The sequence below is a fragment of the Danio rerio genome, chromosome 1 (genome assembly GCF_049306965.1).
Source record: "Danio rerio strain Tuebingen ecotype United States chromosome 1, GRCz12tu, whole genome shotgun sequence".
Taxonomy (NCBI): Eukaryota; Metazoa; Chordata; class Actinopteri; order Cypriniformes; family Danionidae; genus Danio; species Danio rerio.
In genome coordinates, this window is record NC_133176.1 from 61517065 (window position 1) to 61545000 (window position 27936).

Below are 27936 nucleotides of genomic sequence, written 5' to 3' on the forward strand. Positions count from 1 at the left end.
AAGCTGGTTGACCAGCCTGGTTTTAAAGGGGTTTTGGCCACCTCTCGGCTGGTTTCCAGCCATTTCCAGCCTGGTCGTAGCTGGTCAGACCAGCTAAAACCAGCCAGCCATCCTAGGCTGGTTTAAGCTGTATTTTTCAGCAGGGCGATTTCAGAAGTTTTACTGCTAATGCATGCATGTTAGCACACCACCACCAAAAGCAATGCATGCCTGCTTACAAGTTAGTCAACTACACTGAGAACTGTGAGGAAGCATCAAACCTTTTTAAACATGAGCCACCCTGCAGAAAATCCTGGTAAGGTATGTTTTGATGCTGGCATGCAGTTCTTGCTGGTTTCTATACTGGTCTTGCTAGTTTTTTATGCTGGTTTTAATGCTGATCGTGCTCGTTTTAATGCAGGTCTTTAAGGAGGAATCTGTGATTCATCAGAGGAAAGTCTACAGCTTCATCCTTCTGAGTGTTCAGGAGTTTCTCGCTGCTTTTTATTTGTTTCTCCTTTATGTGATGCAGAATGTGGACACATCTCTTTTTTTAGATGTAATTCATCTGCATAGGGAAGCAGTAGATAAAGCCATTGAGAGTGAGAATGGTCATCTGGATCTGTTCCTGCGGTTCCTGCTGGGCGTCTCACTGGAGTCCAATCAGAGACTCTTCCAGGATCTACTGACACACACAGAGAAGAGCTCAGAGAGCATCAGGAGAAGCACACAGTACATTAAAGAGAAGATCAGAGATGGACATGGACTCTCCACTGAAAGATCCATCAATCTGTTCCTCTGTCTGCTGGAAGTGAAAGATCAGACTCTGTCCAGAGAGATTCAGGAGTTTGTGAAATCAGACAAACAGTCAGAGAAGAAACTCTCTCCTGCTCACTGCTCAACAATCGCCTACATGCTTCAGATGTCAGAGGAGGTGCTGGATGAGCTGGAGCTCCAGAAATACAACACATCAGATGAGGGCAGAAGAAGACTGATACCAGCCGTCAGCAACTGCACAAGAGCTCTGTGAGTGTTTATGTTACTGCTTTGTTTCTTGCATATATTTACCTTGTATTAAATTCCCTTGTGCTTTTCTTCTTTCAGTCTTGCTGGCTGTAATCTCTCTGCTCAGGATTGTGAAATTGTGTCGTCAGTTCTTCAATCCTCAAACTGTGTCCTGAGAGAGCTGGACCTGAGTAACAATGACCTGCAGGATTCAGGAGTGAAGCTGCTCTCTGATGGACTGAAGAGTCCAAACTGTCAGCTGGTGATACTGAGGTGAGACTTTCATGTTTAGTAATTATTATTTAAAGTTATGGATTCTATACTATATTATAATTTGCACTCTGGTCTGTGTCTGCAGGTTGTCTGGCTGTATGGTGACAGAGGAAGGCTGTGGTTTTCTATCTTCAGCTTTGAGTTCAAACCCCTCACACCTGAGAGAGCTGGATCTGAGCTACAATCACCCAGGACAATCAGGAGTCCAGCTGCTCCAACACACACTGGAGGATCCACACTACACACTGCAGAAACTCAAGTATGTTCACAAGTAAAGCCTTGAATGTGACTTTAAATAATGAGTGTCACCTATGACTGTTTAAATATCTTTCTTTCATTATATACTGTGTCCAAATATCTTTTATGTGACAGAATACTGCAGCATCCTGTTATTTGTGTCAAATTATTGAATGTCACAAAATTGGTGGGTCATTTCCCCAGCCAAGGCTTGAACCAGTTGTTGCTGTGAGGTGAACGTGCAACCCACTGCGCCACCATGACGGCCAAATTTATATCATGTTTTATATAAAAATGCAATACAATTTGAATTAAAGCCAAATAGATTTACGAAATCAAAGCACTTCGCAGCAGCAGGCATGAGCAGGAAGCAGTATAACAGGAAGTGGCATTTTCAGCAGTGCTGTGGTTGTCGTGTACTGATGAACCGTCTGTTTGCAAGTCAATTATAATTTAGACAGCGATCTGATTTAGCAGCTCTCTTTCAGCTCCTCCTGCCACGGTAATATATTTTATATTTTAATTAATTAATTTCATTATTTATGATTTTTTTTAAATAGATAGAGTCAGATTTGTAAATACTTTTATATCAATATTTTTATTTCATTAGGTTCAGTTTTAAAAAAGTCAACAATATACATACTGCTCATAAACCATCTACATCAGGGAGCCCAAACTCAGTCCTGGAGGGTCGGTGTCCTGCATAGCTTAACTCCAACTTCCTTCAACACTCCTGCCTGGACGTTTCGAGTATACCAAGAAAGAGCTTGATTAGCTGATTCAGGTGTGTTTAATTGGGGTTGGAACTAAAATATGCAGGACACCGGCCCTCCAGGACCGAGTTTGGACACCCTTGCTCTAGATGTATACTGTTAACTTTATTTTCCACTTTATTTAATGTCCTTCTGTCTTATTGTGTTGATTTGTGTGATGTGATATTGATTAACATGACTCTGATTCTCATCAAACCCGAGTGGGATAAAACTATAGACATAGTCAAATGAAAGTCAGAGTTTGCCTATTGTTTCTGTACTGTTACACAAATTGATGAGGTAGACGACCTGAAATATTAACTCTCGTTCCTTGTGGTTTTGAACGTGTGTGCTTTTTTTGTGTGGAATATAAAGTGAACATTTTGGGAAATTGTTTATTTATTAATGCTCATATTTCCCCTAACATCTAGTGCATTCATTTCACCAATTGGAGAAATCCACACCAGTTTGTGTATGACGTTAAATGTTCATTTTTAATTTGGTTTGAACTGTCCACCAGTCCCATCCATCATATCCAAAACAGCTCTCTCTCTCTATAAGAAATAGGTTTATCACCTGTTGGACATGTGCCCTGCTGAAAAATCCAGCTTAAACCAGTCTAGGATGGCTGGCTGGTTTTAGCTGGTCGACCAGCCTGGTTTTAGAGAGGTTTTGGCCTGGTTTCCTGCCCTTTCCAGCCTGGTTTTAGCTGGACAGGCTGGGAGATGACCAGCTAAAACCAGCTTGAACAGCCTAGCCAAGCTGGGAGTCCAGCCAAAACCAGCTATGTCCAGCTTAAACCAGGCTGGTCAAGCTGGATTTGGCTGGTCATTTTCCAGCCTGACCAGCTAAGACCAAGCTAGAAATGGCTGGAAACCAGCCTGAAACTGGCCAAAACCTCTCTAAAACCAGGCTGGTCAACCATCTAAAACCAGCCAACCAGCCTAGGCTGGTTTAAGCTGGATTTTTCAGCAGGAAACAGTTCAAACAAAGATAAACACTGACCAGAAACCCGTTTGCATCAGAAAATGTAATTGATTTAATATAATCACCGTCTTTCTACATTTCCTTCTTGCTTAACAATAGACTATAGGCCAAAGAGCAACAGAGCAAACCTCAAGAACAAACAGGCACGCGTGCACAGACACCTCATCCTTTAAACTCAGACCACAGTAACCATGGCAACCAAACAAAGTCATACTTTATATAATAAACAATCAGTAAGCCAGTGACAAACAACCAATTACCAGGTAACAAAACACAGACACACACACACAAACGCACACACACACACACACACACACACGCACACACACACACACACAATATCAATAAATGCAGCACACGGAGATAAAAATAATAATAATTATTTGTACGAATCACAGAGTCACTATAATAATCCACCAATTCTCAGAATCAGAGAGCTTTATAGGCAGGTATGTTCGAGGAATTTGTTTTACGTGACAGAGCTTCTACAGTGCAACAGAACTACAGAGACAGGACAATAAACAGATAATAAATATATAAAAAAGCAGCAAGTAGTGAATGCAAACATACAAATTGACAAGTGCACTGCAAAAAATGCTTTTCTTGCTTAGATTTTTTGTCTTGTTTCTACTCTAAATATCTAAAATTTCTTATATCAAGAAGCATTTTTTAGAAAAGCAAAATATATTGCCTTGTTTTGAGAAATAATATGCCAATATTAAGTCAGTTTTTCCTTAAAACAAGCAAAATAATCTGCTAATGGGGTGAGCAAATTAATCTTGTTTTTTCTTTTGACATAAGATTATTTTGCTTACCCCATTGGCAGATTATTTCTCAAAACAAGGCAATATGTTTTGCTTGTTTAGAAAATTCTTCTTGATTTGGGAATTTTTAGATATTTGGACGAGAAACAGGACAAAAAATCTAAGTAAGAAAATTTACTTTTTTGCAGTGTGTATGTAGAGCTATATTAAAACCTAGAGCTATATTCTATATGCTGTAGAGCTTTATTCTAAAGCCTTCCTCAGTTTGTCAGACAGCAAAAGGAAAATAGATCGCAGAGATGGAGACTTTACTGCTGTTTACACACTTTGTGTGTGGTAAATAGTGGTTACTGTGATTTTACTGTTGGTGTAAGCAAAATAATCTTATTTTAAACTGAATACAGGTTTATTATGCGTTATTCTGCTTGTTTTAAGCAAAAACTCACTTAATTTTGATTTATTATTTCTGATAATATTGCTATATTTTTTGCTTTTTCTAACAAATTCTTCTTGATGTAAGAATTATTTAAATATTTCGACTACAAACAAGACAAAAACTAGTAAGAAAAGCTTTTTTTTTTTTTCTTAGCTTGAAGGGGCTTATATACTGTACATTTCAGGGTTTGTGATGTCACTAATCCCAGGAAGGATTCACTCATCTATAGCTACAAAGGTGAAATCCTAATCTATATGCCCCTAAGTGACATGTGGTCTGATATATATAGTCGCCAAACATGTGTATGTAACATAACTATTTAATATAGATATTTTCTGCCACACTAATAAGTGCTTAAGAATATATTCGTCTCTATGCAGCGAGCTTTAAATACACTGAATGTCAGCGATTTTGGTATTACAGCTTATACCTTAGCATTTAGCATGTAGCATTTGTTGTGCGATCATTTGAAGTCTTAGGCTGCGTCCGAAACTGCATACTTCCATACTGTATAGTACACTAAAATCAGTATGTGAGCCGAGTAGTATGTCCGAATTTTTAAAATTGGTAAAATCAGTATGCGAGAAGTACCCAGATAACTTGCTACTTCCAGTGAGATTCTGGAGTGCGCATCCCATGCATGCTGCGCTATCCCATGATGCCCCACGAGCGAATTCATGAATGGGAGTGAGGCGACGCAACTGACGCAAGTACGTCACGTGACCATGACAAAATGGCGAATGTAGTACATCCGAATTCCATTCATGCTTTTCACACATACTGTATAAAACGTACTTTTCTAACAGCCGAGTAGTACGTTTACATTCAAATGCAGTACCTACCGAGTAGTAGGCGGTTTCGGACGCAGCCTAAGTGTATGTCTGTGAATGTGTGCATGACAGTGTGAGTGTATAATTTCTTTCTCTTTTTTTCTCTTCAAACTTGTAGACAACGACTATTCAATAATGGCTCGTTGTCTCAAAAGCAATTCAGCAAGGTGATGATACACACACACACACACACACACACTTTTTTCTACATCTCAGTGGGGACTAATAGACATCATGATGTTTCTACTGTACATTATTATCTCCCTCTATACCCTAAACTCACCTACCCCTTACCACAAAAAAATGTTTACTTTTCCTAAATACTCAATTTTGTTTGATTTATAAGCATGTTCGCCAATGAGAACCTTGAATTTCATTCCCACGGTGTGGCACAAGTCCCCATGAGTCTGTGTGCATTCATGTATAAGTCCCCACTGGGATATAAAAACAAGTACACACACATGTCCAATAGTTAAATCTCAGACTAATCAATGCTTTTGTACTTCTCAAATCTGACTGCAGTGCTCTTCTTTCAGATGTATGGTTGCTTCCCTTGTGATCATTGTGATAGTGATACTCATTGTTGTGCGCATTGTGTTATCCAATACCTGCTATGATAATGCAGCAGTGGCGGCTGATGCCAGGAAGTGCTCTGAGATCGGAAGGTATGATTTAAAGAGCTATTACAAAAATACAAGTCTGCATTATTAATATTTAAAGCCAATACAGTAGTACACTTTGCAATTTTAATAATACTTTTACATTTAGGTATTGTAAAGAGCATGCATTATATTTAGAAATTTACTATCAGAGACTGTGCAAACATAATCCCCATGTCACACTGTAACATCTCAATCAAACACGAGATTTATCTGTGAATCTGATGTCATGAATGTGCATGTTTAGTAACTTCATGCTGAAATGATCCCCCACAACAAATATAAACAATCTGTAGCCTTAGTTTAGCTCATAACATGTCTTGAGGATTAGAAAAAGACAATATTTGGACATTTCCCCCCATGTCTTTTAGTTGCTGTGCTGATTGTATCATCAACTTTGGCGCTATTATTGATTATTGGTTTGACGCTGATAATAGTTGAAGTCAATCTGCAGAGAAGCATCTCAAATCTTTAATCAGAAGGAAAATGTGATCACAAAGACCATGAATCGACTGTTGTTCAACATGTCAAACCAACAATCAAAGACCAGAGACTAGTTTAATATTATATGCATCTTCGGGATTTCCAAAGATTTGTCTCAGACAACCCAATGATGGCCAAAATTGCACAGTGTGATTTGGGCTTTAAAGAAATAGTTTACCCAAACCTAAAAAAAAAATTTTTTTATTAATTATTCACCATTGTGTAGTTTCAATACCAAAACTTTAGTCTGTCTTCGAAACACAAATTACGATCTTTTAGATGAAATCAGAGAGCTCCCTCATCCTCCATAGACAGCAAGGGTCCCACTCAGGGCGTGCTCGCAGTATGTATGGTTGCCTTGAACCGGGCCAAAGCATTCTTGTCTCTGTCTTCCCTGACGGCCTGCACTCACATTGCATTCACACCCTTACGTCATCGATGATGCGCTGTTCACTAGAGAAGTGCTCTCGCTCAGCACAGTGGACATTTCTTTAGTTATATCTTTTAGTTGTTTGGGATGCGGTGAAATTTTTCGCTGAACAGATTAGCCACTTTTGACGCTCATAAACAATCACAAAGTCCTCATGCAGCAGGAATAAGGAGGTCTGCTGAAGGTGCAGCTGTGGTGCAGTGACGGGTTTGTGTCTTAATTAATAAACACAGTTTAATAAACACAGTCACTTAAAAGTCACGTTTCGTCTTCAGTTTTGGGTTCTGATCCCAAGTGAACCGCACTCTGGCACACCTCTTCCAACCGGGCCAGGGCCGGCCAACTGAACCGTGCCTGAGCCCAATTCAGAGCATTCAGACTTCTCAAATGATCCGGGAAACAGGCCTGGGCATGGTTTGGACAGCATAGTGTGAATATGCCCTTAAAGTCCAAAATAGGAAACAAAAACAGTGTCAAAACAGTCCATGTGACTTCAACTGAAGCTCCAAGAACTCTTATGCGCACCAAATAAAAAACTTCTTATGCCACAGGACTGGGTGCACGTTTACTATGAGTAATATGACAGATTTCCCATTATAATCAGCAGTGAAACATGCTAGTGTTATATTGTCTGTAATAGAAATGCACCCTGACCTGACATGGATGACATAGATTACAGGTGTCAAACTCAATTCTTGGAGGGCTGCAGCTCTGCACAATTTAGCTTTAACCCTCATTAAACACACCTGATCAAACTAATTGAGTCCTTCAGGCTTCATTGAAACCTCCAGGTAAGTGTATTGAATGAAGGTTTTAACTAAACTGTGCAGAGCTGCGGCTCTCCAGGAACTGAGTTTGACAGCTCTGACATAGATGACCTCATGTTTTTATGATTCCAGTTGAATCATTACAGTCACATGGAATATTTTGACACTGCTTTAGGTCTCTTCTGTAATTTGAGCATCTCTGGACTCTTACTGTCTTGGGAGGATGAGATCTAAAATATCTTAATTTGTTTCAAAGATGAACTAAAGTCTTTGGATCGGAACGATACAATGGTGAATGATTATTAGCAGAACTTTCATTTTTGGGTGAACTAACCATTTAAGATACACCATTGTTTTGATTCTCTCTGTCTGTCTTTGCAGGGATATCCTGCAGCGCAATGGTTCAGCAGTGGATGCTGCTATCGCTGCTCTGCTGTGTGTGAGTCTGGTTAATGCTCAGAGTATGGGCATCGGTGGAGGACTGGTGTTCACCATATACAATGCTCCATCAGGTACAGTATGTGGATTAACCAGACTCAAACAGAAGTCAGAAGTCTATATGAAAGGCTTATAAAAAAAATAATAACCTGAGCATGTTGTGGACTATCAGATGTTCATGTTTTGACCCTCAGGAAAAGTGGAGACCATTAACTCTAGAGAAACTGCTCCGATGAGCGCTTCGGAGAACATGTTTGGTACAAACCCAGAGAAAGCAAAACCAGGTAAACCACAGTAAATCTGCCAATCCAGTTTCCAGAATGGCTTTACAAGAGAGATCCAGTAAACACAGTTCAGAGAAAAGTTAATTTGCGAATAAGATTTATCTAATGATACCTGGATGTTTTGGTTCTTGAAGGAGCTGATCACTCCTCTTCGTTTTGTCCTGATTGGCAGGGTTGTTCATAGCTGTACCAGGAGAACTGCGCGGCTATGCATTGGCACACAAAAGACACGGGAAACTACCATGGAAAGAGCTGTTTCAGCCCAGCATTAAGCTGGCATCAGAGGGATTTAAGATTGGCAAGGCCCTGGCCAATGCCATCAATGAAACAAGAGCCACAATTCAGAGAAATGCAACTCTGTGGTAAGTAAAAACCATTAGCAACATTTATTAAAGTAATTATCACTGTGTAATACACAATACAACATTTACAATACAACAAGTACAATTATTGAAGTATCCAAGAGCCAGATTCACTCCCTTCTCTTTAATTATAACATCATCTTGCTTCTGCTCATTCTCTTTGTTTTCCAGTGAAGTGTTTTGCGACTCAAACAACATCGTCTTGAAGGAAAATGATACTATCAGATTTCCCAAACTAGCTGAAACCTACAGGAAGATATCAGAAGAAGGTCCAGATGCATTTTACAATGGGTCCCTGACTCAGAGCATAGTGGATGATATCAAAGCTGCAGGTTGCTTTATTATTCAATTTTAATATATTAAATCTGACCTGATATGATCAAAGTATGCAATTCTGTCCAAATCTTTGCTTCTGCAGGAGGAATCATCACTCGTGAGGACCTGAAGGCTTATGGGCCAGTGTTGACAGAGCATGCGTTGAACTTTACAGTGGGGAAATACATATTTCATGCTCCTGGTGCTCCTTTTGGTGGACCTGTGCTGGCTCTGATCCTTAAAGTAATGAAGGGTGAGTGAATATGTGTTTATGCCACATTCACACATTTCAGATATTTACAGCAGCATATATAAACAAATATAGTATACAATAGGGAGTCACGTTGGCACAGTGGGTAGCACGATTGCCTTAAAGCAAGAAGGTCACTGGTTCGAGCCTTAGCTGGGCCAATTGGTGTTTCTGCTTGGAGTTTTCATGTTCTCCCCGTGTTGGCGTGGGTTTCCTCCGGGTGCTCCGGTTTCCTCCACAGTCCAAACACATGCACTATAAGGCTATAAGGGGAATAGGGTAAACTAAATTGTGTGTAGTGTATGATGAGTGTGTATAGGTATTTCCCAGTACTTGGTTGCAGCTGGAAGGGTATTTGATGTGTAAAACATATGCTGTATATGTTGGTGGTTCATTCCATTGTGGCGACCTCAGATAAATAAAGGGACTAAGCTGAAAATAAAATGAATGAATGAATAGTATACAATAGTCATGCATATATTTCAACACAGGCTCATTCTGAAAACGTAGCCCTGTATACTGTACATTTCTGGAGGTCGTAAATTATGTAGCCAGAGCCACATGTGGCAGCCTTTCGTCTTTAAAACGAATGCTACGGCACGGTATGACGCCGTTCCTTTTCCAACTTACCAGCTGACCCCTTACCTTCATATGGATGGCTTTCCCGCTGTTAACAGTTTGTCCGGTAGCTCGATATGTATGTTGGCAAACTTGAGACGCAGAGCGGAGTTGACTGTGACAACCGGGTTCTAATCCTGTAAAAAACAGTTTCAGAAAGAAACATAAACAAGTAAATAACAGGGTAAGAATGTGATAAAATCTGAAAACGTGGTAGAAATCACTGGGCTTTTCTTTTTCTGGATTACTATTTAAAACACTGAAGTTGGGTTTAGGTAAGGGTGAGGGTAAGGGATTGGTCAGTTGGTCAGTCAGTAAATCAGTCACCATTATAATCAGTCAACAGCAGCCTCTGGTGGATTTTAGTGAGAACAGCAGCCATGAATGGCACTCACAAGAGAAATTTGAGATTTGAAAAAAGCATACACAGCGGCCTTTGGTGGACTCGCAAAAACAAAAACTGCAAAAAAAAAAAAAAAAAAAAGTAGCTCCTGGGATATATTTGGTGCTCTCCAGAAATGTATATAGAGGTACATTTTCAGAATGAGCCTGGGTTGATATATTTCTAAAATGTTAGTGTATATATATACATACAGTAGACACAGATGCATTTTGTAAATCTGAACTTTTATATTAGATGTGAATAATCGTGATCGTTTGACAGCTCTAACTTTATAAAAACCTAACAAACACACTTAAGTCTTTCATTTTTCTTAAAATAAGTGAGGTTTCACTAACTAATTTTGAGAGGAGCACGTGATATGACTGATTGCAGCTGGCCAATCAGATTAATCCAAACTTACTATAAGTATAGCCTGGCTAAAATTACTCACTTACCTTCGAAACCCCCCATCCACCCCAGATCCCCCTTTCCTCCTTTACCAGGGGGAGCTCTCAAGAACTACCTGATCTCGTACTCCCATAACATGTTCTATTGACCAGGCGAAAGCCCTATAGGCTCAATTATCTCCAAACTCAGGGTTCACTCGGGACAGCATGCCAAACCTGCTATTATTACCAAGCAGTATCTAAGTGTGAACTGTTGAAATTGAAATTTAAAATGATTAAACATTTGTTTTCAGGTTACAACATCTCCTGGAAAAGTATGGCCACAACAGGGAATAAGACTTTGACCTATCATCGCCTAATAGAGGCTTTCCGCTTCGCTGATGTCCAGAAGAGCAAACTTGGAGACCCGCTCTTTGAAAACATCACTGAGGTGAATTTAACTATACTTATCCACTTCATGGCTCTTTATCACAGCTACCAGGACATTATTAGAGCTTTGACCCTAAAAATCATTACATTTTGGAATCCTTGGATCACTTTTTCCCCAAACTTGATCAAGAATGTACCACAGATTTTCAAGAAACATTTTTAAAAATCTAATATATGTTTCTTTATTTAACCAGATAAAAACCCATTGAGATCAAGATCTCATTTACAAGGGGGACCTGGCCAAGACGTCTGCAACACACCACTTATGAAAAAAAAAAATAATAATAACAAATAGAAAATATAAAAAATACAGTTTAGTTGATCAGCTATACCACATGACAATATAATAAAAACACATACTTTGAGAAATGGACTCTTCGCTTTATCCTTTTTAACAAACAACAAAAGACGTAATTGGGATGAGCTCAGACATTTTTAGTTCAGACTGAAGAGTTTTCCAGGATGAGGGAGCGGCATGATTATAGGCTCGCTTCTTTTTGACTTATGAAGAAAGGAACCTAGGTTTTAAGGCACCAGTCCCAGAAGAGCTTTGCATGATAGCTAAATTTATATCCAAAGACTAGTGCGCAAAACTGCATAAATAATGCATAACACATTTGCGAATAAAGCAGTATTTCCAATCAATGAGAAACAGAAGAGAGCAAAATCATCACTTCTTGATAAACCTGCACACATATGAGCCAGAGAAGTGTAGGTTGCTGCACTGTTGGGATTCTCCACTGTGATGTTTGTTCTCCTCTAATAAATGAGTTGCACCCCAGAAGACCAAGACCAAACGCATTGAATGCGGTGGCTTTTGGAGGTGTGAGTTGAGCAGACAGATGCTCAAGACAGTTCTGGAGGGAATAATAATAGAATAATAATGATACTGAAGCGCTGTGATGACGAACTGACGGAGGGCTGAAGCCTTTTACAATCAGCACAACAACATTTCACATCTGCAACAATGGAAAGCTGGAAACATGGAGAGCTGCAGCCCAACATTAATGACGCAAATACCCTCACACACACATTTACTGTTTATCTGCAGACCAACATTAATGACGCAAACACCCTCACACACATTTATTTCTGTCAAAATTTTGTCTTCTTCATTGACTTTCATAACATTCCCTTTCAATGCAAAGAGACTTAACTTTTCTCAAAGCCTTTCGCTGCACTTTTATTTACATATTTTGCTTATTTTATTTCTCAGCATGTCAAAAACATGGTCTCAGACAGCTTTGCGGACCACATCAGGAGTAAGATTAAAGATGACCTCAAACAGACCAGCTATGATGAGCAGGAGGACATTAACACTGTACCTGAAGACCACGGCACATCTCACGTCTCTGTCCTGGCTAAAGACGGCAGTGCGGTGGCGGTGACCAGCAGCATTAATAACTAGTACGTTTTCTGAAACACCCAGTTTGCATTGGATTTAGCTGTAAATCACAGATTTAGGCACACAGTTGATTATTTTTAGCTGTCCTTTCAGTCATGAGACAACCGTGCATGTTGTCTATGGTGAATCAGGTGGAATGTAAATGATCATATGTGTGTTTCAGTAGAGAAATGTTAACGGCACACTCCACTTTTTAAAAAAAGACTAATTTCATACATTTAATCCATTCAGCCAAACTGGTGGAGCATTTTTAGCTTAGCTTAGCATAGTCTATTAAATCAGATTAGACCATTAGCATCTCGCTCAAAATTTTCTAAAAATGAGTTTAGATAAATTTTACATTTAAAGCTTGATTTTTTTGTATTTACATTGTTTATTAAGACTGATGGGAAATGTAAAGGTGCTATATTCTTGGCCAGGGGTCACCAATCTCATTCCTGGAGGTCCGGTGCCCTGCAGGGTTTAGCTCCAACCTGCCTCAACACACCTGCCTGGGTGTTTCAAGTATACCTAGCAAGCCCTTGATTAGCTCATTCAGGTGTGTTTGATTAGGGTTAGAGTTAAAATCCGCAGGACACCAGACCTCCTGGAACAAGTTTGGTGACCCCTAATCTAGGCTTTTAAATTTTGATTATCACGCCAGAATCAGAGTATAGTTCCTGCTATATAGAAAATAGCAACTTGTATTTTTTCTGTTAGTCTTAATACATGATGTAACTACAGTATAAAGTTTAACTTTAAATAGGAAAATTAGCTAAACTGTTTTTTTAGTGTGATGCTAATGGTCTAATCCAATTCAATGATCTATGCTAAGCTAAGCTAAAAGTGACTAGACCCTACTAGACACATAGATCAGCTGAATGTATTAAAAATGGTAAAACTCATCTGTTTACTATCGAAGAGCTGCTAAATTGGTCTATTTCCAATAAATAAAATGGAGTATTGCTTTAAGGCCTAGTTTTACAGACTTCTCAAGACAAAACAAAGGCAGTGATATATTTTAGGATCAGTCAGTGCTTTTCTTTAGTTTCAATAGGTCAGAATTAAGTTTTAGTCTGGGTCTAGTAAGTAAAGCCAATGGCATATAACATTAATAACATGTTGAAAGTGGTCAGGCAGATTTGGCAGAGTCATTAACTCTCGGGCAAATATCAACATGTCGAAATACCTCATGCATATTTGTATGGCGATGTTCCTGCATGAAGGCCATTTTAATGTTTGAGAATTACATTTTACATTTAATACACTTATTTACAAGTGCTCTGATTATTTTCAACGTGTGTGTGTGTTTGCATGCATGTTTTTGTGTGTGCATGAATGTGTGTGTGTGTGTGTGTGTGTGTGTGTGTGTGTGTGTGTGTGTGTGTGTGTGTGTGTGTGTGTGTGTGTGTGTGCGTGTGTGTGTGTGCGTGTGTGTGTGTGTGTGTGTGTGTGTGTGTGTGTGTGTGTGTGTGTGTGTCTGTGTCTGTGTTTGCATATATGCATCTCTGTTTGCACGTGTGTGTTTGCATGTGTGCTTGTGTCTGTGTGTTTGCATGCATGTGTGTGTTTGCATGTGTGTGTCCTCCCAGTTTCGGTTCTGGTGTGATGTCACGCTCCACTGGCATTATATTTAATGATCAGATGTGGGATTTCATTGAACCTGAGCTGATGAGTGGACCCAACAAAAACAACAAAATTAAACCAGGTACTGAGACTATTTCAGGAGTTTAAAGTACAATCCTCTACATCAGTGGTTCTTAAACTTTTTTTCATCAAGTACCACCCCAGAATATAAATGTCTCTCCAAGTACCACCATAAAGAGCAGTATTGAAATACAGTAGCGTAGCAGGCCTGATGAAGCAGCTACAGCTCTACACAGCTCAAAATGAGGCAGATTAATTCCTATTATTAAAAATATTTATTATTGTCAGCCACTTTAAACATTATAAATAGTTTGAACATTAACACTGGACTGTGCTTAAATGTAAAAAACAAATAAAAATAAAACGTTTCAATTAAAATGTGCTTTTAAAAGTTAAAAATGAAAGATAACTGTTCTTAAAAAGTAGAGAGTACTTAAATGTAAAGTATTAACATATAGTAGCCATATCATCAACACCTGGAAATGTTACCTGGACCTTAGAAATATAGACCATACTGTATGTCATCATATTCATATATAAATAATGTTTGATAAATTTATGTAGCATGTACATGTGACTTATTTGATTCATCCGCGTACCACTATATAAGAAAGCCCATGTACCACAGTTCAAGAACCACTGCTCTACATGAATGCATATGTTGACATGTTTTTGACCAGGTAAAAGGCCACTGTCATCAATGTGTCCCACAATAATATTTGAGAAAGACGACCGCAAAAACAAAGTGAGAATGGTGGTCGGAGGTGCAGGAGGGACCAACATCACCACATCTGTGGCTCAGGTGATGCAAACATATCAACAGATTACAATAAGATATGAATTAAACAATGTCTTATTAAACACAAATTGGAAATCAATATTAATACATCATAATAATATGATGATATGATAATATGATATTTATTTAATTATTCTGAACTTAAAAAGTATTTATTTATTAATGGACTATACAGTTGAAGTCAGAATTTTTCACCGTATTGTTCAATTTTAGTTCTTTTATATTTTTCCCTAAATCAAATTCTGTTTAATGGAGTTAATTTGGTGAATTAGGAAAGTTATGGTAATTATGACAGTGCTGTATTAGGAACCACTGTTATACAATGACTTGCCTAATTACCCTAACTGTACTCTAATTACCCTAGTGAAGCCTTCAAATGTCACTTTAAGCTGTATAGAAGTGTCTTTAACAATAGCTAGTCTAATATGATGTATATGTGCTGTCATCATGGTACCCTTATGCAACAAAAATATATCTCTCAATACGTTACATGACTATATTCAGTTGAAGTCAGAATTATTCGCCCCCTTGTTTATTTTTTCCCCAATTTCTGTTTAAGGGAGAGCAGATGTCTTCAGCACATTTCTAATCATAACAGTATTAATAACTCATCTCTAATAACTGATTTATTTTCTCTTTGTCATGATGACAGTAAATAATATTAGTCTAGATATTCTTCAAGACACTTCCATACAGCTTAAAGTGACATTTAAAGGCTTCACTAGGGTAATTAGGGTAACTAGGCAGGTTAGGGTAATTAGGCAAGTTATTGTATAACGATGGTTTGTTCTGTAGACAGTCGGAAAATATATGTAGCTTAAAGGGGCTAATAAATTTGTCCTTAAAATGGTTTTTAAAAATTAAAAATTGCTTTTATTCTAGCCGAAATAAAACAAATAAGACTTTCTCCAGAAAAACAAATATTATCAGACATACAGTGATCATTTCCTTGCTCTGTTAAACATCACTTGAGAAATATTTAAAAATAAAATAAATTAATTAATTAATTAATTAATTAATTAATTAATTAATTAATTAATTAATTAATTAATTAATTAATTAATTAATTAATTAATTAATTAATTAATTAATTAATTAATTAATTAATAAAAGGGGGCTAATAATTCTGACTTCAACTTTATATATGTGAGTGTAAATATATATGTTAAATTATGAGTTAATATACCTCAATGTACAAGATAATAAACAGATTTAAATGAGAACATATGTCTTAAATATATAAAAAAATATATTGATTTATATTATTATAACATTATGTATATATAATTATTATATTATATATTGTATACATGGTAAATATAAAATAATCTAATGTACAATGTCTTATATTTTAAAATATAATAGATTGAATAAGACGTCAATATAGCTCACATTAACTGAATGAGGCAATCTGGTTTTCTAAGAGGGATGTGCCATATATGCCACATAATGATTAATTATATTGCATATATGGCACATATGTTTAATCGAGTTAATTAATTAGGCAAGTTATGGTAATTAGGCAAGTCAGTGGTTTGTTCTGGAGACAATCCAACACTAATATTGCTGAAGGGGTGATTAATATTGACCTTAAATGGCTTTAAAACAATTAATAACTGCTTTTATTCTAGCCCAAATAAAACAAATAAGACTTTCTCCAGAAGAACAAATATTAGAGGAAATACTGTGAACAACTCCTGAATCTGTTCAACATCATTTGGAAAATATTTTTAATAATACAAAACGTAATAATAATTCACAGGACATACAGAGAATGGAATTTGCGTTACTCTCAGACCCTGTCTGCGTAAGAGATAATATTAACACAAAAAATAAAGTTTTAAAAAGAAATTGCAATAAATACAATTACACATATAATATAATCTAAAAATAGAAGTCAAAATAAATCTTGTAAGCTATGCAATTACAATTAAGGGCTCACGGCAATGAGTGTAAAGCAGAGTTGCCTACATGCAAAACAGTATAGAGTGCAAAAAGTACAGTATAATGCAAAACAGTGCCAAACACATATAAACATGATTGTGCCATCGTACGTAAAGCTGCTTCTGTTTCTCTTATTCCAGGTGATCTTAAACCACCTGTTCTTTGGCTTTGACCTGCAGAAGTCTGTTAATACATCCAGAGTTCAGATCACGCTGAATGTGACGAACGTGGAGAAAGATTTTGATAAGGTAAAACATCCACTCTTCATTCTTTGTCATGCATATTAGATGCACAACATCAGAACAGGGAAGATTATATTAATTTTCTGTGTGTGTTTCATGAATGCAGGCAGTAATTGAAGGCTTGAAGCAGAAGAATCATCATATTCTTCATGATACTGCATTATCTGTGGTTCAGGCCATTGGACGAAAAGGGAAGAAAGTCTGTGCTCAATCTGACACGAGAAATGACGGTCATGCTGCTGGATACTGAACGCTGCTTCTGTGTTTAACACTGTTTTTATCAGTGTTTACATGTGATTTGGTTATCCAGTGACCGCTACAGAATTATTCGCCTTCCTGTGAGTTTTGTATTTTTTCTTAAATATTTACCAAATGATGTGGAACAGATTCAGGAGTTTTTCACAGTATTTCCTATAATATTTTTTCTTCTGGAGAAAGTCTGATTTGTTATGTTTCGGCTAGAATAAAAGCAGTTTTTAATTTTTTAACCCTTGTGTGGTGTATTTTTGTTACTAGAGTTTTGGCTTTCCAAATTAACACTATCAAACTATTTAATGTTAAATTACTCAACAAATGTTTGCTTAATCCCAACTACAAGCCATATGAACAGCAAACATGGTTAATTTTTCACCTTTACATTTGTTAGATCATATTGATGAATTAATGTGCTTCTCATTTTTTTATTAATATTATGAAAAAAATAAAACCCACAGATTTGTTTTTTGTATTGTTCCCACCATGGTCATGGAAATCATCATCAGAAGCTCCTCTCTCTTCCAAAATTAATTGCAAGGCCCTCGCAGCAGATAATTTTTTGGCCATCTTGATCAGTTGTGATAAGAAACCACACTGGCAAAATCTTATTTATAGTATTATACCCCTAACTCGCAGATGGAACAGGGTATAAGTAAATAAAGCTTGGTTCCCGCAAGAGAGTGGTTAAAATGTGCGGCAATGTAAGAGCAGACAGTGTTGATAGTTGAATTTTCAACAATGTTGCAACTTTGTGCAGGAGCGGGAGGGGAAGAAAACAGCAGCACCAGAAAGGAGGAAGACAGAGTGTATAAACACAGGACCTACACTTTCAACACTTTTATTAGACCTGGATCCAGTGGACCCGAACACCTAGCATGTAATGTAAATGCGTGGGGGGAGGTACATTATGCAGTCATTGAAAATTTGTTCGGATTTATGTTCTTCACAGCCCAAGCCAATGAATTTCAGGATGAAAAAATAATTAATTGTTTAATTTTTCTTTAGAAAAAAAATGAAAACCGGTCTCACAGACCCGAACACCATACAAGGGTTATATATGACGTGGGAAATATTTAAAGAATATATATTGCGCAGGAGGGCTAATAATGTTGCCCTCAATTGTATATGTATATATATATATATATATATATATATATAGTGTTGGGGAAAAAAAGTAATATCAGAACCTCCACTTTTTAACAATATGTATGAACACTGCATTGCCGTTGAGCCTGTAATGACGCTCTGCGCCACTAGAGGGAGTTTCTGTTTGTTTTAGTGGAGGTAAAGAAAAGACGGGAAGACGCACCTTCAGCAGGTAGAAGCGAAACTGAAAGAAATAAACAGACGCCATTTCGAGACTTTAGACCTTTCCACTCTTTTTAATCGGTTGATTTTTTTATGGTAAGTTCAAATATATTTGATATACGATGTGATCATAAAAAAGTGGCGTATTTAACATTTTTAATCTCTTTTTACCCAAATAATAGCCTGTTAGCCTATATTAGCATGTTTACAAACGAGGCATGTTGACTTTAGCATGTTTAGCCTAGCTTATTTTTATATCCAACTATTTTTGTTAGCCTAAATACTGAAAGCAGACAAAAAGACGTGGTGTACACGTAATATAACTTGATATAAACTAATATAACTTAATATAAAAATATTTAATCACTCAGTATTCACGTCACAAATCTAGACAAGCTTGTCAGACTTGTTTACTGCTTTAGTAAATCGATTAAACAGTAAAAACTAAAGCTGAATTGAAATAAAAGTAGAGTTTCTGTATAAAAGTTAAGAATGTTAAAATTAGTTTATGCTATATAGTTAACCCTTTTTTTAAGAACTTCTAATCTTTCACCACAATAATGTGTAGCCTCTGTTGACTGAGTTTGATGAACCACATCACACTGTTTATCTTTTTGGATTTAAGCAAATCTACTGATAGTCATTAATGTAAATGAAGACTAGAAACAGGATGAATGAAAGTCAGTGGCTCACAATTGTATAAGAAAAGCTCCAATTCAATGGTCTAAAGCTTTTGTGGCTAAACATCTTTATAGATAAATCCACTAATTAGCCAAACTATAAGTATGAAAAATGCAATATTTATGTTATTCACTTGAAGAAGAGGAGAATGTGGCTTTTCAATAAAACATGTTATGTTTCTCACACACACACACACACACACAATGTAACCTTATGTATGTAACCTTGATATTTCTGTAGACATTTTCATGATTAAGATAGACTTAATTAGAAACAACAACAGCTCTATAAGGGTTTTTTTGCACACAAAAAACATGCATTTCTAATATTAACAATTCTAGGATTTCAAATAAAATGTGTCATGCTTTAATAGCTCTACAAAACAGTCACTGTACATTATTATTTACACAGGGAAATATTTTTACTTTATTATTTTGGCACTTTGGTCAGTGCCAAACAGAAGTAATTGTGCTTTATAAATCAACTTTACTTACTGTTATACTACATAAAATGTAACTATTCATTCATTCATTTTCTTTTCGGCTTAGTCCTTTTATTAATCAGGGGTCGCCACAGCGAAGTGAACCACCAACTTATCCAGCATGTTTTATGCAGCAGATACTCTTCCAGCTGCAACCCATCAATAGGAAACACCCATACACACTTAATCACACTCCTACACTACGGTCAATTTAGCTGACCCTATTCCCCTATAGCGCATGTGTTTGGACTTGTGGGGGAAACTGGAGCACCCGGAGGAGACCCACGCCAACATGGGGAGAACATGCAAACTCCGCACAGAAATGCCAACTGACCCAGCCGAGACTCAAACCAGAGACCATCTTGCTGTGAGGCGATCGTGCTACTTACTACGCCACCACGTCGCCCATGTTACTATTATAATGCAATTAAATCCAGATTAAAACTCTATAATGGCTTCATGTATACTCACAAACTTAATTTATACATAATTATGCGTACTACAATATTTATTTGAGTGATTATGCTTAAATTGTCTAAAATCAGTGTACTCTTTTAGTAAATGAGAGCAGGTGAACACCAAAATGAGTCTTCAAAATGAGTCAGAAGACGAGGATTCTGCCTGTAAAATGAGTTCTGCATCTCCTGGATCAAGCTGTGTGTCTATGAAGAGTGATCAGTCCATATTGATGCCTCCTAACCTCAGTGATGTATCAGTGACCTCTGACCTCAGGTAAGACATTGGTCATTAGAGCATTGACAGAGGAGCTTGTCTGAAAACTGAAGTCACTTTCACAGAGAGTCAAAAGATCAATTTCTAATAATGCTAATCTCTTGTTCTTTCTAATGTTATTAATTAACATCTGTATTTTTACCTGCTACTCCTTTAAACTATTTTAAGAATCTTTTTATTTTAATCCCTTGCCTCTCTATCAGCAGGAGACAGAGATCAGAGTCTCCAGAACACAGCTGTGTGTCTCTGAAAAGTGATCAGTCCAAGGGGAAAAATCCTCCTGACCTCAGTGGTGCATCAGTGACCTCTGACCTCAGGTAAGATACTGGTAAGACACTGGGATAAGATATTATTGTGTAGATATGATTTCCAGCAGCCTGCAGTGAGTGAAGAAAAAAGAAAACACATGCACCTCCCTGCATTTATACAGATTACATAAACTTGGAATATTTGTTTTACAGGTGACAAGCATCATTTAAAAGCAAACATGCTCATGTCTCAAGTTTGTGTGAGAATTATTTGCTAAGTTACTGTGGCCTACCAGCAAGAAGATTGCTGGTTTGAGTCTCGGCTTGGTCAGTTGGTGTTTCTGTGTGGAGTTTGCATGTTCTCCCCGTGTTGGCGTGGGTTTCCTCCGGGTGCTCCGGTTTTCCCCACAGTCCAAACACATGCGCTATAGGGGAATTGATCAAATATATTGGCTGTAGATTTAAATGGTTTGGGATTAATCTACTTTATAAATGAGGGTTCTATTCTAATTCTAAATTCTAGGGTGTCTTTAACTCATACAGCAAGTGCTCCAATTATTTTTCTTTTTCACCTAGTGGTGTGCCTGTGAATGGCAGCAGATCCATGGAGAATTTTTGTATGTTTAATAAACTAGTGGCCTGTGACTATATTAGAATAAACATGCGATTGCTGATGTGCTCTAGTGCAGTGGTCCCCAACCCCCGGGCCGCGGACCGGTACCGGTCAATGGATCAGTCAGTACCGGGCTGCACAAGAACTAATTATCTTTAAGTTGGCAGATAAAGTAGCTGCATTTAAAGCCAAACTGGATTTGTGAGGACAGCACATGAACAGAGGCATATTGGACATGTTTTAAACATTAGCGCGGATTTTGTGTGAGACTGAGCCTGCGCCCTCACTCACCAAGCTAGTGCACAATCACCAGTCTTCGCTGTTAAAGGAGTTTGAGAAACACTTGCGCATGTCGAGATGTTCATGATATGTGTGTGTGCTGGCGCCCATGGGCTGTTTCACGGGCACACGCAAAGCTTGAAGGTAAACAAACAATGGCTTATCATAAGCATCTTATCTATAATTATTTATACGGTTGGCATTAAAGTGCACATATAAACGTTATCTGACTAATTTCTAGCAGCTAAATGTGTCTAGAAAAATATTCAAAAGCTTTTATTTTCATAAACTGTGCGGACATGAATGCATCTGACTGTTCTGATTGGCTAAAGCAGACGTCTCACGTCAGCACGTTCTAGATGTGCACGCGCTCTTTCCGACAATCTTCCTTCTATGGACCATCTCGTTGCAAAGAAACAAGCTCAGGGCTCCAATTGATTTAGCGTTACAGACAGTTTTTGATGTGATAATATGTTATATTGTTGGAGCAATGTGTTAATAAAGTTATTACTTCCTAATGTTATAATAGCATTGTAATGTTGGAGCAATGTGCTAATAAAGTTCCATATGAGTACACAGTGGATTCACGTTTATTATTGTTATTATTTCCACCCCCGGTCCGCAGTAAAATTGTCAAGCGTTGACCAGTCCGCAGTTAGAAAAAGGTTGGGGACCATTGCTCTAGTGTATGCTGAAATTGCCAGTTCGAGCCCCCATCAGAACAGGTTGTGGTGCCATGTAAACCCTAACATCAAGAGGTGTTCTAGCAACAGATGCATTAAAAGCATTACATGAATCCTAAAAAGCAGAATGAACCGCCAACTTATCCAGCATGTGTTTTTCGCAGCAGATGCCCTTTCAGCTGCAACCCATTTCTGGGAAACACTTATACACATTCATTCACAGACATACACTACGGTCAATTTAGCTTACCCAATTCACCTGTACCCCATGTGTTTGGACTGTGGGGGAAAATGGAGCACCTGGAGGAAACCCACGCCAACAAGGGAAGAACATGCAAACTCCACACAGAAACGCTAACTGACCCAGTCGAGGATAGAACCAGCAATCTTCTTGCTGTGAAGCGATTGTGCTACCTACTGTGCCACCGTTCTGCCCCTGCAACATTTCTACAGGAACAAATGTATTTTTTCAGGATATTTCACCTTATAATAGGTACATTTTTATTCTGTTTTCAGTTTTAGCAGTCAAAAGAAACCTAAGGTGGTCGCATTTGTCCAGTCTTCTAAATCCAAAAATGAGACTTGTATCATTCAAGAAAATACAGAAACACCTCTGCAGAGACAAGCACTGGAGACTGGAGACCTGCAGAGAGTCAAAGACCATCACAAAACCAGCATGAAGAACAAATATGAGAAATTTCTTGAGGGAAACAAACTCAATCAGAATGAAACCCTGCTGAACCGGATCTACACCCAGCTGTACATCATAGAGGGAGAGAGTGAAGGAGTGAATGAAGAACATGAGGTTTTACAGATGGAGAAAACAGCCAGAACAAAACACTCCCAACACACTCCAATCTACTGCAATGACATCTTTAAAGAGGAGAAAGAGCAAATCAAGACTGTTCTTACTAAAGGCATCGCTGGAATCGGAAAAACCGTCTCTGTGCAGAAGTTCATTCTGGACTGGGCCGAGGGAAAAGCCAATCAGGATGTAGATTTCATGTTTGTGCTTCCATTTCGAGAGCTGAACTTGATCAGAGATCATCAGTACAGTCTTCACACACTTTTGCTGGACTTTCATCCTGAACTTGAAGATCTGGAGCCCAAGATTTATGAGGAGTGTAAAGTTGTGTTCATCTTTGATGGTCTGGATGAAAGCAGAATCACACTGATGTTTTCAGACGCTCAGAAAGTTTGTGATGTGACTGAGACTTCATCAGTGGCTGTGTTGATGTCAAAGCTGATGAAAGGAGAGCTGCTTCCCTCTGCTCTCATCTGGATCACCTCCAGACCAGCAGCAGCCAATCAGATCCCCTCCAAATACATCAAGCGTCTGACAGAAATTCAGGGATTCACTGAGCCTCAGAAGGAGGAATATTTCAGGAAGAGAATCAGTGAGCAGCATCAAGCCAGCAGAATCATCTCACACATCAGAAGAGCAAGAAGCCTCCACATCATGTGCCACATACCCGTCTTCTGCTGGATCTCATCCACTGTGCTTCAGAAGCTCCTGGAAGAAGATCTGAGTGCAGAAATCCCTCAAACTCTGACTGAAATGTACATCCACTTCCTGCTGATTCAGATCAACATGAGGAATCAGAAGTATGAAGAGAGAGATCCAGAGAAACTCCTGCAGTCCAACAGAGAAGTGATTGTCAAACTTGCTGAAGTGGCTTTCAGACAGCTGATGAAGGGCAATGTGATGTTCTATGAGGAGGACCTGATTGAGAGCGGCATCGACATCTGTGAGGCCTCAGTGTGTACCGGGATTTGCACTGAGATCTTTAAGGAAGAATCTGTGATTCAGCAGAGGAAAGTCTACAGCTTCATCCATCTGAGTGTTCAGGAGTTTCTCGCTGCTTTCTATGTGTTTTACTACCACATAAGCAACACTTCTATAGCATGTTTTGATTCACTGCATAAACTCCATAAAAGAGTAGTTGATGAAGCCTGTGAGAGTAAAACTGGCTATCTGGATCTGTTCCTGCGGTTCCTGCTGGGCGTCTCACTGGAGTCCAATCAGAGACTCTTCCAGGATCTACTGACACACACAGAGAAGAGCTCAGAGAGCATCAGGAGAAGCACACAGTACATTAAAGAGAAGATCAGAGATGGACATGGACTCTCCACTGAAAGATCCATCAATCTGTTCCTCTGTCTGCTGGAAGTGAAAGATCAGACTCTGTCCAGAGAGATTCAGGAGTTTGTGAAATCAGACAAACAGTCAGAGAAGAAACTCTCTCCTGCTCACTGCTCAACAATCGCCTACATGCTTCAGATGTCAGAGGAGGTGCTGGATGAGCTGGAGCTCCAGAAATACAACACATCAGATGAGGGCAGAAGAAGACTGATACCAGCCGTCAGCAACTGCACAAGAGCTCTGTGAGTGATTAAATGTTACTTTTTTGTTTCTTCTGTATTTGTAGCTTGTTTTAATGTCCTTGTTCTGCTCTTCTTCCAGTCTTGCTGGCTGTAATCTCTCTGCTCAGGATTGTGAAATTGTGTCGTCAGTTCTTCAATCCTCAAACTGTGTCCTGAGAGAGCTGGACCTGAGTAACAATGACCTGCAGGATTTAGGAGTGAAGCTGCTCTCTGATGGACTGAAGAGTCCAAACTGTCAGCTGGAGATACTGAGGTATTACATTTACATTTTGTCATTTAGCAGACACATTTATCAAGCAATTTACAACTAAGGAGGCATTAAACTATTCAAGATGAAGGGTCAATACACAGTACAAACTGTGCTAGTTATTCAAAGATACTGATACTTAGAGAAACAAGAGCTAGAATAAGAAGGTGGAAGATTTTTTAATCAAGTGCTCAAGACCATACCAGCTGTTTGAATGATACCAGTGAATCAGCATTCGTGTGGATATGGGAAGGTTGTTCCACCAGTTAGGAACAGTGAATGAAAATGTTTTGGAAAGTATTTTAGAGCCTCTCTGTGATGGTACCATGAGAAAGTGTTCACTTACTGAAGGAAGTGTTGGATCTTTTTGATGTCATAAAGTGCAAAACTGTATGATCGAGCTGTGTTTTGTAATGTACTCTTTAATGGACAGATGGTCATCAAAGATCACCCCAAGATACCTTACTGAATTAGATGGGATAATAGTAGATGATCCCAGCTGGATGGAGAAATTAATTCAATTCAATTCAGCTTTATTTGTATAGCGCTTTTACAAAGTAGATTGTGTCAAAGCAGCTTCACATAAATGGTCATAGTAACTGGAACAGTGTGGTTCAGGTTTTAGTGTTTAAGTTCAGTTCAGTTCAGTTTAGCTCAGTTCAGTGTGATTTAATCATTACTGAGAGTTCAAACACTGAAGAGCAAATTCATCGATGCGTAGCTCTACCAATCCTGAACCATGCAAGTCAGTGGCGACAGCGGAGAGGGAAAAAAAAACTTCACCTGATGGGAGTGAAGAAAAAAAACCTTGAGAGAACCAGACTCAGTTGGGCACGACCATTTTAATTTCTCCGCTGGCCAAAAGTCTTGTGCAGAGCTTCAGTCGCCGTGGTGGAGGCTGGAAGATGGCCTCAGCGAAGTTAAGTTCAATGTCTCTAGTTTCAGGGAAGACAAGAAGAAAAATTTTTGCTAGATTAGGTCCAAAATATCCTCCTGTGTGTCGTTGAATTTAGAAGGGGACCAAGAACAGATCAGGGGTTAGAGGAAGTAGTGTATGCTGTCCTAGTGGAAAGAAGGCAGATCTTCTCTTGGCAGGAGGTTAAAGTATAGCATATTATAAGGTATTCACTGCACTTTTAACACCAGGAATCAGAATTGATTGTGTAAGGGAAGAGAGGGAGTAACTATAGTGTGTTGATGAGAATGCAGATTGCATCTAAAAGAGACTAATTGGGAGGTTGGTGGTGGGGTTGTGGGGAGCAGTAAATCAAAAGTGATGCTAAATTAATCTAAAATATGCAAAAACCGTGATATTTTTTGGAGTGCAAAATTGTGTGTGTGTGTGTGTGTGTGTGTGTGTGTGTGTGTGTGTGTGTGTGTGTGTGTGTGTGTGTGTGTGTGTGTGTGTGTGTGTGTGTGTGTGTGTGTGTGTGTGTGTGTGTGTGTGTGTGTGTGTGTGTGTGTGTGTGTGTCTATAAAATCCAGGTGATTGCCAGACTCACATGTACTTTGTTGAGTGATGTGTTAAGAGAATGGAAGTTAGTACTATAAGGTTTCTCGAGATGAAGGTTGAATTATTTTAAAAGTATATATAAAAGATAATGTACAGTCAGCTGGTTATAAAGTTGATATCTGTAGATACAGTACGCATGTTTGTTTGGTTCTGCAGGTTGTCTGGCTGTATGGTGACAGAGGAAGGCTGTGGTTTTCTATCTTCAGCTCTGAGTTCAAACCCCTCACACCTGAGAGAGCTGGATCTGAGCTACAATCACCCAGGACAATCAGGAGTCCAGCTGCTCCAACACACACTGGAGGATCCACACTACACACTGCAGAAACTCAAGTATGTGGAGCTGTAATGATAATGTATCTCTGTGTGTATGTGAGTGGGTTTGCCTAAGAAGGATCTTATGGCACTGCCATATCACACAGGCTTAAATATAAATGGTTAACTATTAATTTACATATCAAATATGTTCTGCTAATTTGTGTTGTTATTTGTATTTTTTGCATGTTGTTGTCTCTGTATAGTTTGGACCATGGAGGACTTCCATGTATGACACCTGGACTGAGAAAATGCAAGTTCCCTCACACACATGCACGCACACACGCACACACACACAAACACACACACCTGTGCATATTTAATGATACCATAGATGATGTGATTTGTGTTCTTGTGTTCAGATGCCGTTAATCTCACACTGGATCCAAACACAGCACACACTCAGCTCATCCTGTCTGATGAAAACAAAACAGTAAGATGTGTGAAAGATCCTCAGCTGTATCCTGATCATCCAGACAGATTTAAGACCAATGAGCAGGTTCTGTGTAAAGAGACTCTGACTGGACGCTGTTACTGGGAGGTGAAATGGAGCGGCTCTGGTCATATTGGGGTGGCTTATTATGGCATCGACAGGAAAAGTGGGCTTGAATCTTGGTTTGGACTCAATGAAAACTCTTGGAGTCTGTACTGCAGTGATACAGTTTACACCGCCTGGTACAACAATGAGAGCGCTGATATTATTGCTCCTTCAGCTTGTATTAATAGAGTAGGAGTGTATGTGGACGTGCCGTCTGACACTCTGTCCTTCTACAGTGTCTCTGATGCAAACACACTCACACTCATACACACATTCAACACCACATTCACTGAACCCCTCTACACAGGATTTAGCATTTATCCTGAATCTTCGGTGACTCTGTGTCAGATTTAACAATAGCGGAAGCACATCTCCATCATCTCAGAGCAAAATGATTAAGAAAGGTCATTGTACTTTGTTATTTATAGTTCAACGAGTTTTTTAATTGTGACGTTTTAAAAGTTGCAAAATTATATGTGAGAGCTGTTATTGCATTCTAGTGTGTGATGATGCACTGTGTGAGAAATAGTTAGATTGTAATATATATCTGGAATTTGA

General features: G+C 38.4%; 2 protein-coding genes and 1 non-coding gene across 5 annotated transcripts in view; all 3 read left to right on the plus strand.

Annotated features, from left to right (window-relative positions):
* Positions 1–270: 270 nt before the first annotated feature.
* On the plus strand, positions 271–1532 carry LOC108186899 (NLR family CARD domain-containing protein 3-like). Its single transcript, XM_073909103.1, has 4 exons — positions 271–300; positions 401–1005; positions 1084–1257; positions 1343–1532. The coding sequence occupies exons 1-4, from the start codon at positions 271–273 to the stop codon at positions 1530–1532; spliced, it is 999 nt and encodes a 332-aa protein (XP_073765204.1).
* A 337-nt stretch (positions 1533–1869) lies between these two features.
* ggt1l2.2 (gamma-glutamyltransferase 1 like 2.2) lies at positions 1870–17589 on the plus strand. Of its 2 annotated transcripts, none has more exons than XM_009295754.4 (14): positions 1870–1996; positions 5382–5430; positions 5800–5928; positions 7984–8114; positions 8235–8324; positions 8497–8686; positions 8858–9018; positions 9105–9254; positions 10952–11088; positions 12304–12494; positions 14064–14179; positions 14799–14920; positions 17002–17109; positions 17210–17589. In XM_009295754.4, exons 2-14 carry the CDS (start codon positions 5399–5401, stop codon positions 17351–17353), a joined length of 1701 nt encoding a protein of 566 aa, XP_009294029.3. In that variant the 5' UTR covers positions 1870–1996; positions 5382–5398; the 3' UTR covers positions 17354–17589. The 2 variants fall into 2 exon arrangements, with proteins under 2 accessions (XP_009294029.3, XP_073764433.1); XM_073908332.1 differs by lacking the exon at positions 1870–1996 and adding an exon at positions 3451–3496.
* Positions 17590–18626: 1037 nt separating this feature from the next.
* The window catches only part of si:dkey-222h21.8, a 9414-nt gene continuing 104 nt past the window's right edge, over positions 18627–27936 (plus strand). The window contains exons 1-8 of one of the 2 annotated variants that reach the window (XR_012383163.1): positions 18627–18762; positions 20387–20560; positions 20764–20877; positions 22900–24768; positions 24848–25021; positions 26685–26858; positions 27047–27093; positions 27203–27936. The exon at positions 27203–27936 is cut by the window's right edge and continues 104 nt beyond it. This is a non-coding gene — a transcript (si:dkey-222h21.8). The remainder of the gene's footprint in view (positions 18763–20386; positions 20561–20763; positions 20878–22899; positions 24769–24847; positions 25022–26684; positions 26859–27046; positions 27094–27202) is intronic. The other variant, XR_012383170.1, reaches the window with a different exon arrangement.

What these genes read in the sequence shown, in the direction of transcription:
- LOC108186899 (XM_073909103.1), top strand. Translation starts at nt 271, where the DNA reads ATGAGCCACCCTGCAGAAAATCCTGGTAAG. An exon ending in CTGCAGAAAATCCTGGTAAG is followed by an intron (nt 301 to 400) that starts GTATGTTTTGAT and finishes GTTTTAATGCAG; the next exon opens with GTCTTTAAGGAGGAATCTGT. An exon ending in AGCAACTGCACAAGAGCTCT is followed by an intron (nt 1,006 to 1,083) that starts GTGAGTGTTTAT and finishes TTCTTCTTTCAG; the next exon opens with TCTTGCTGGCTGTAATCTCT.
- ggt1l2.2 (XM_009295754.4), top strand. Translation starts at nt 5,399, where the DNA reads ATGGCTCGTTGTCTCAAAAGCAATTCAGCAAG. An exon ending in AAGTGCTCTGAGATCGGAAG is followed by an intron (nt 5,929 to 7,983) that starts GTATGATTTAAA and finishes CTGTCTTTGCAG; the next exon opens with GGATATCCTGCAGCGCAATG. An exon ending in TGGAGAAAGATTTTGATAAG is followed by an intron (nt 17,110 to 17,209) that starts GTAAAACATCCA and finishes TCATGAATGCAG; the next exon opens with GCAGTAATTGAAGGCTTGAA.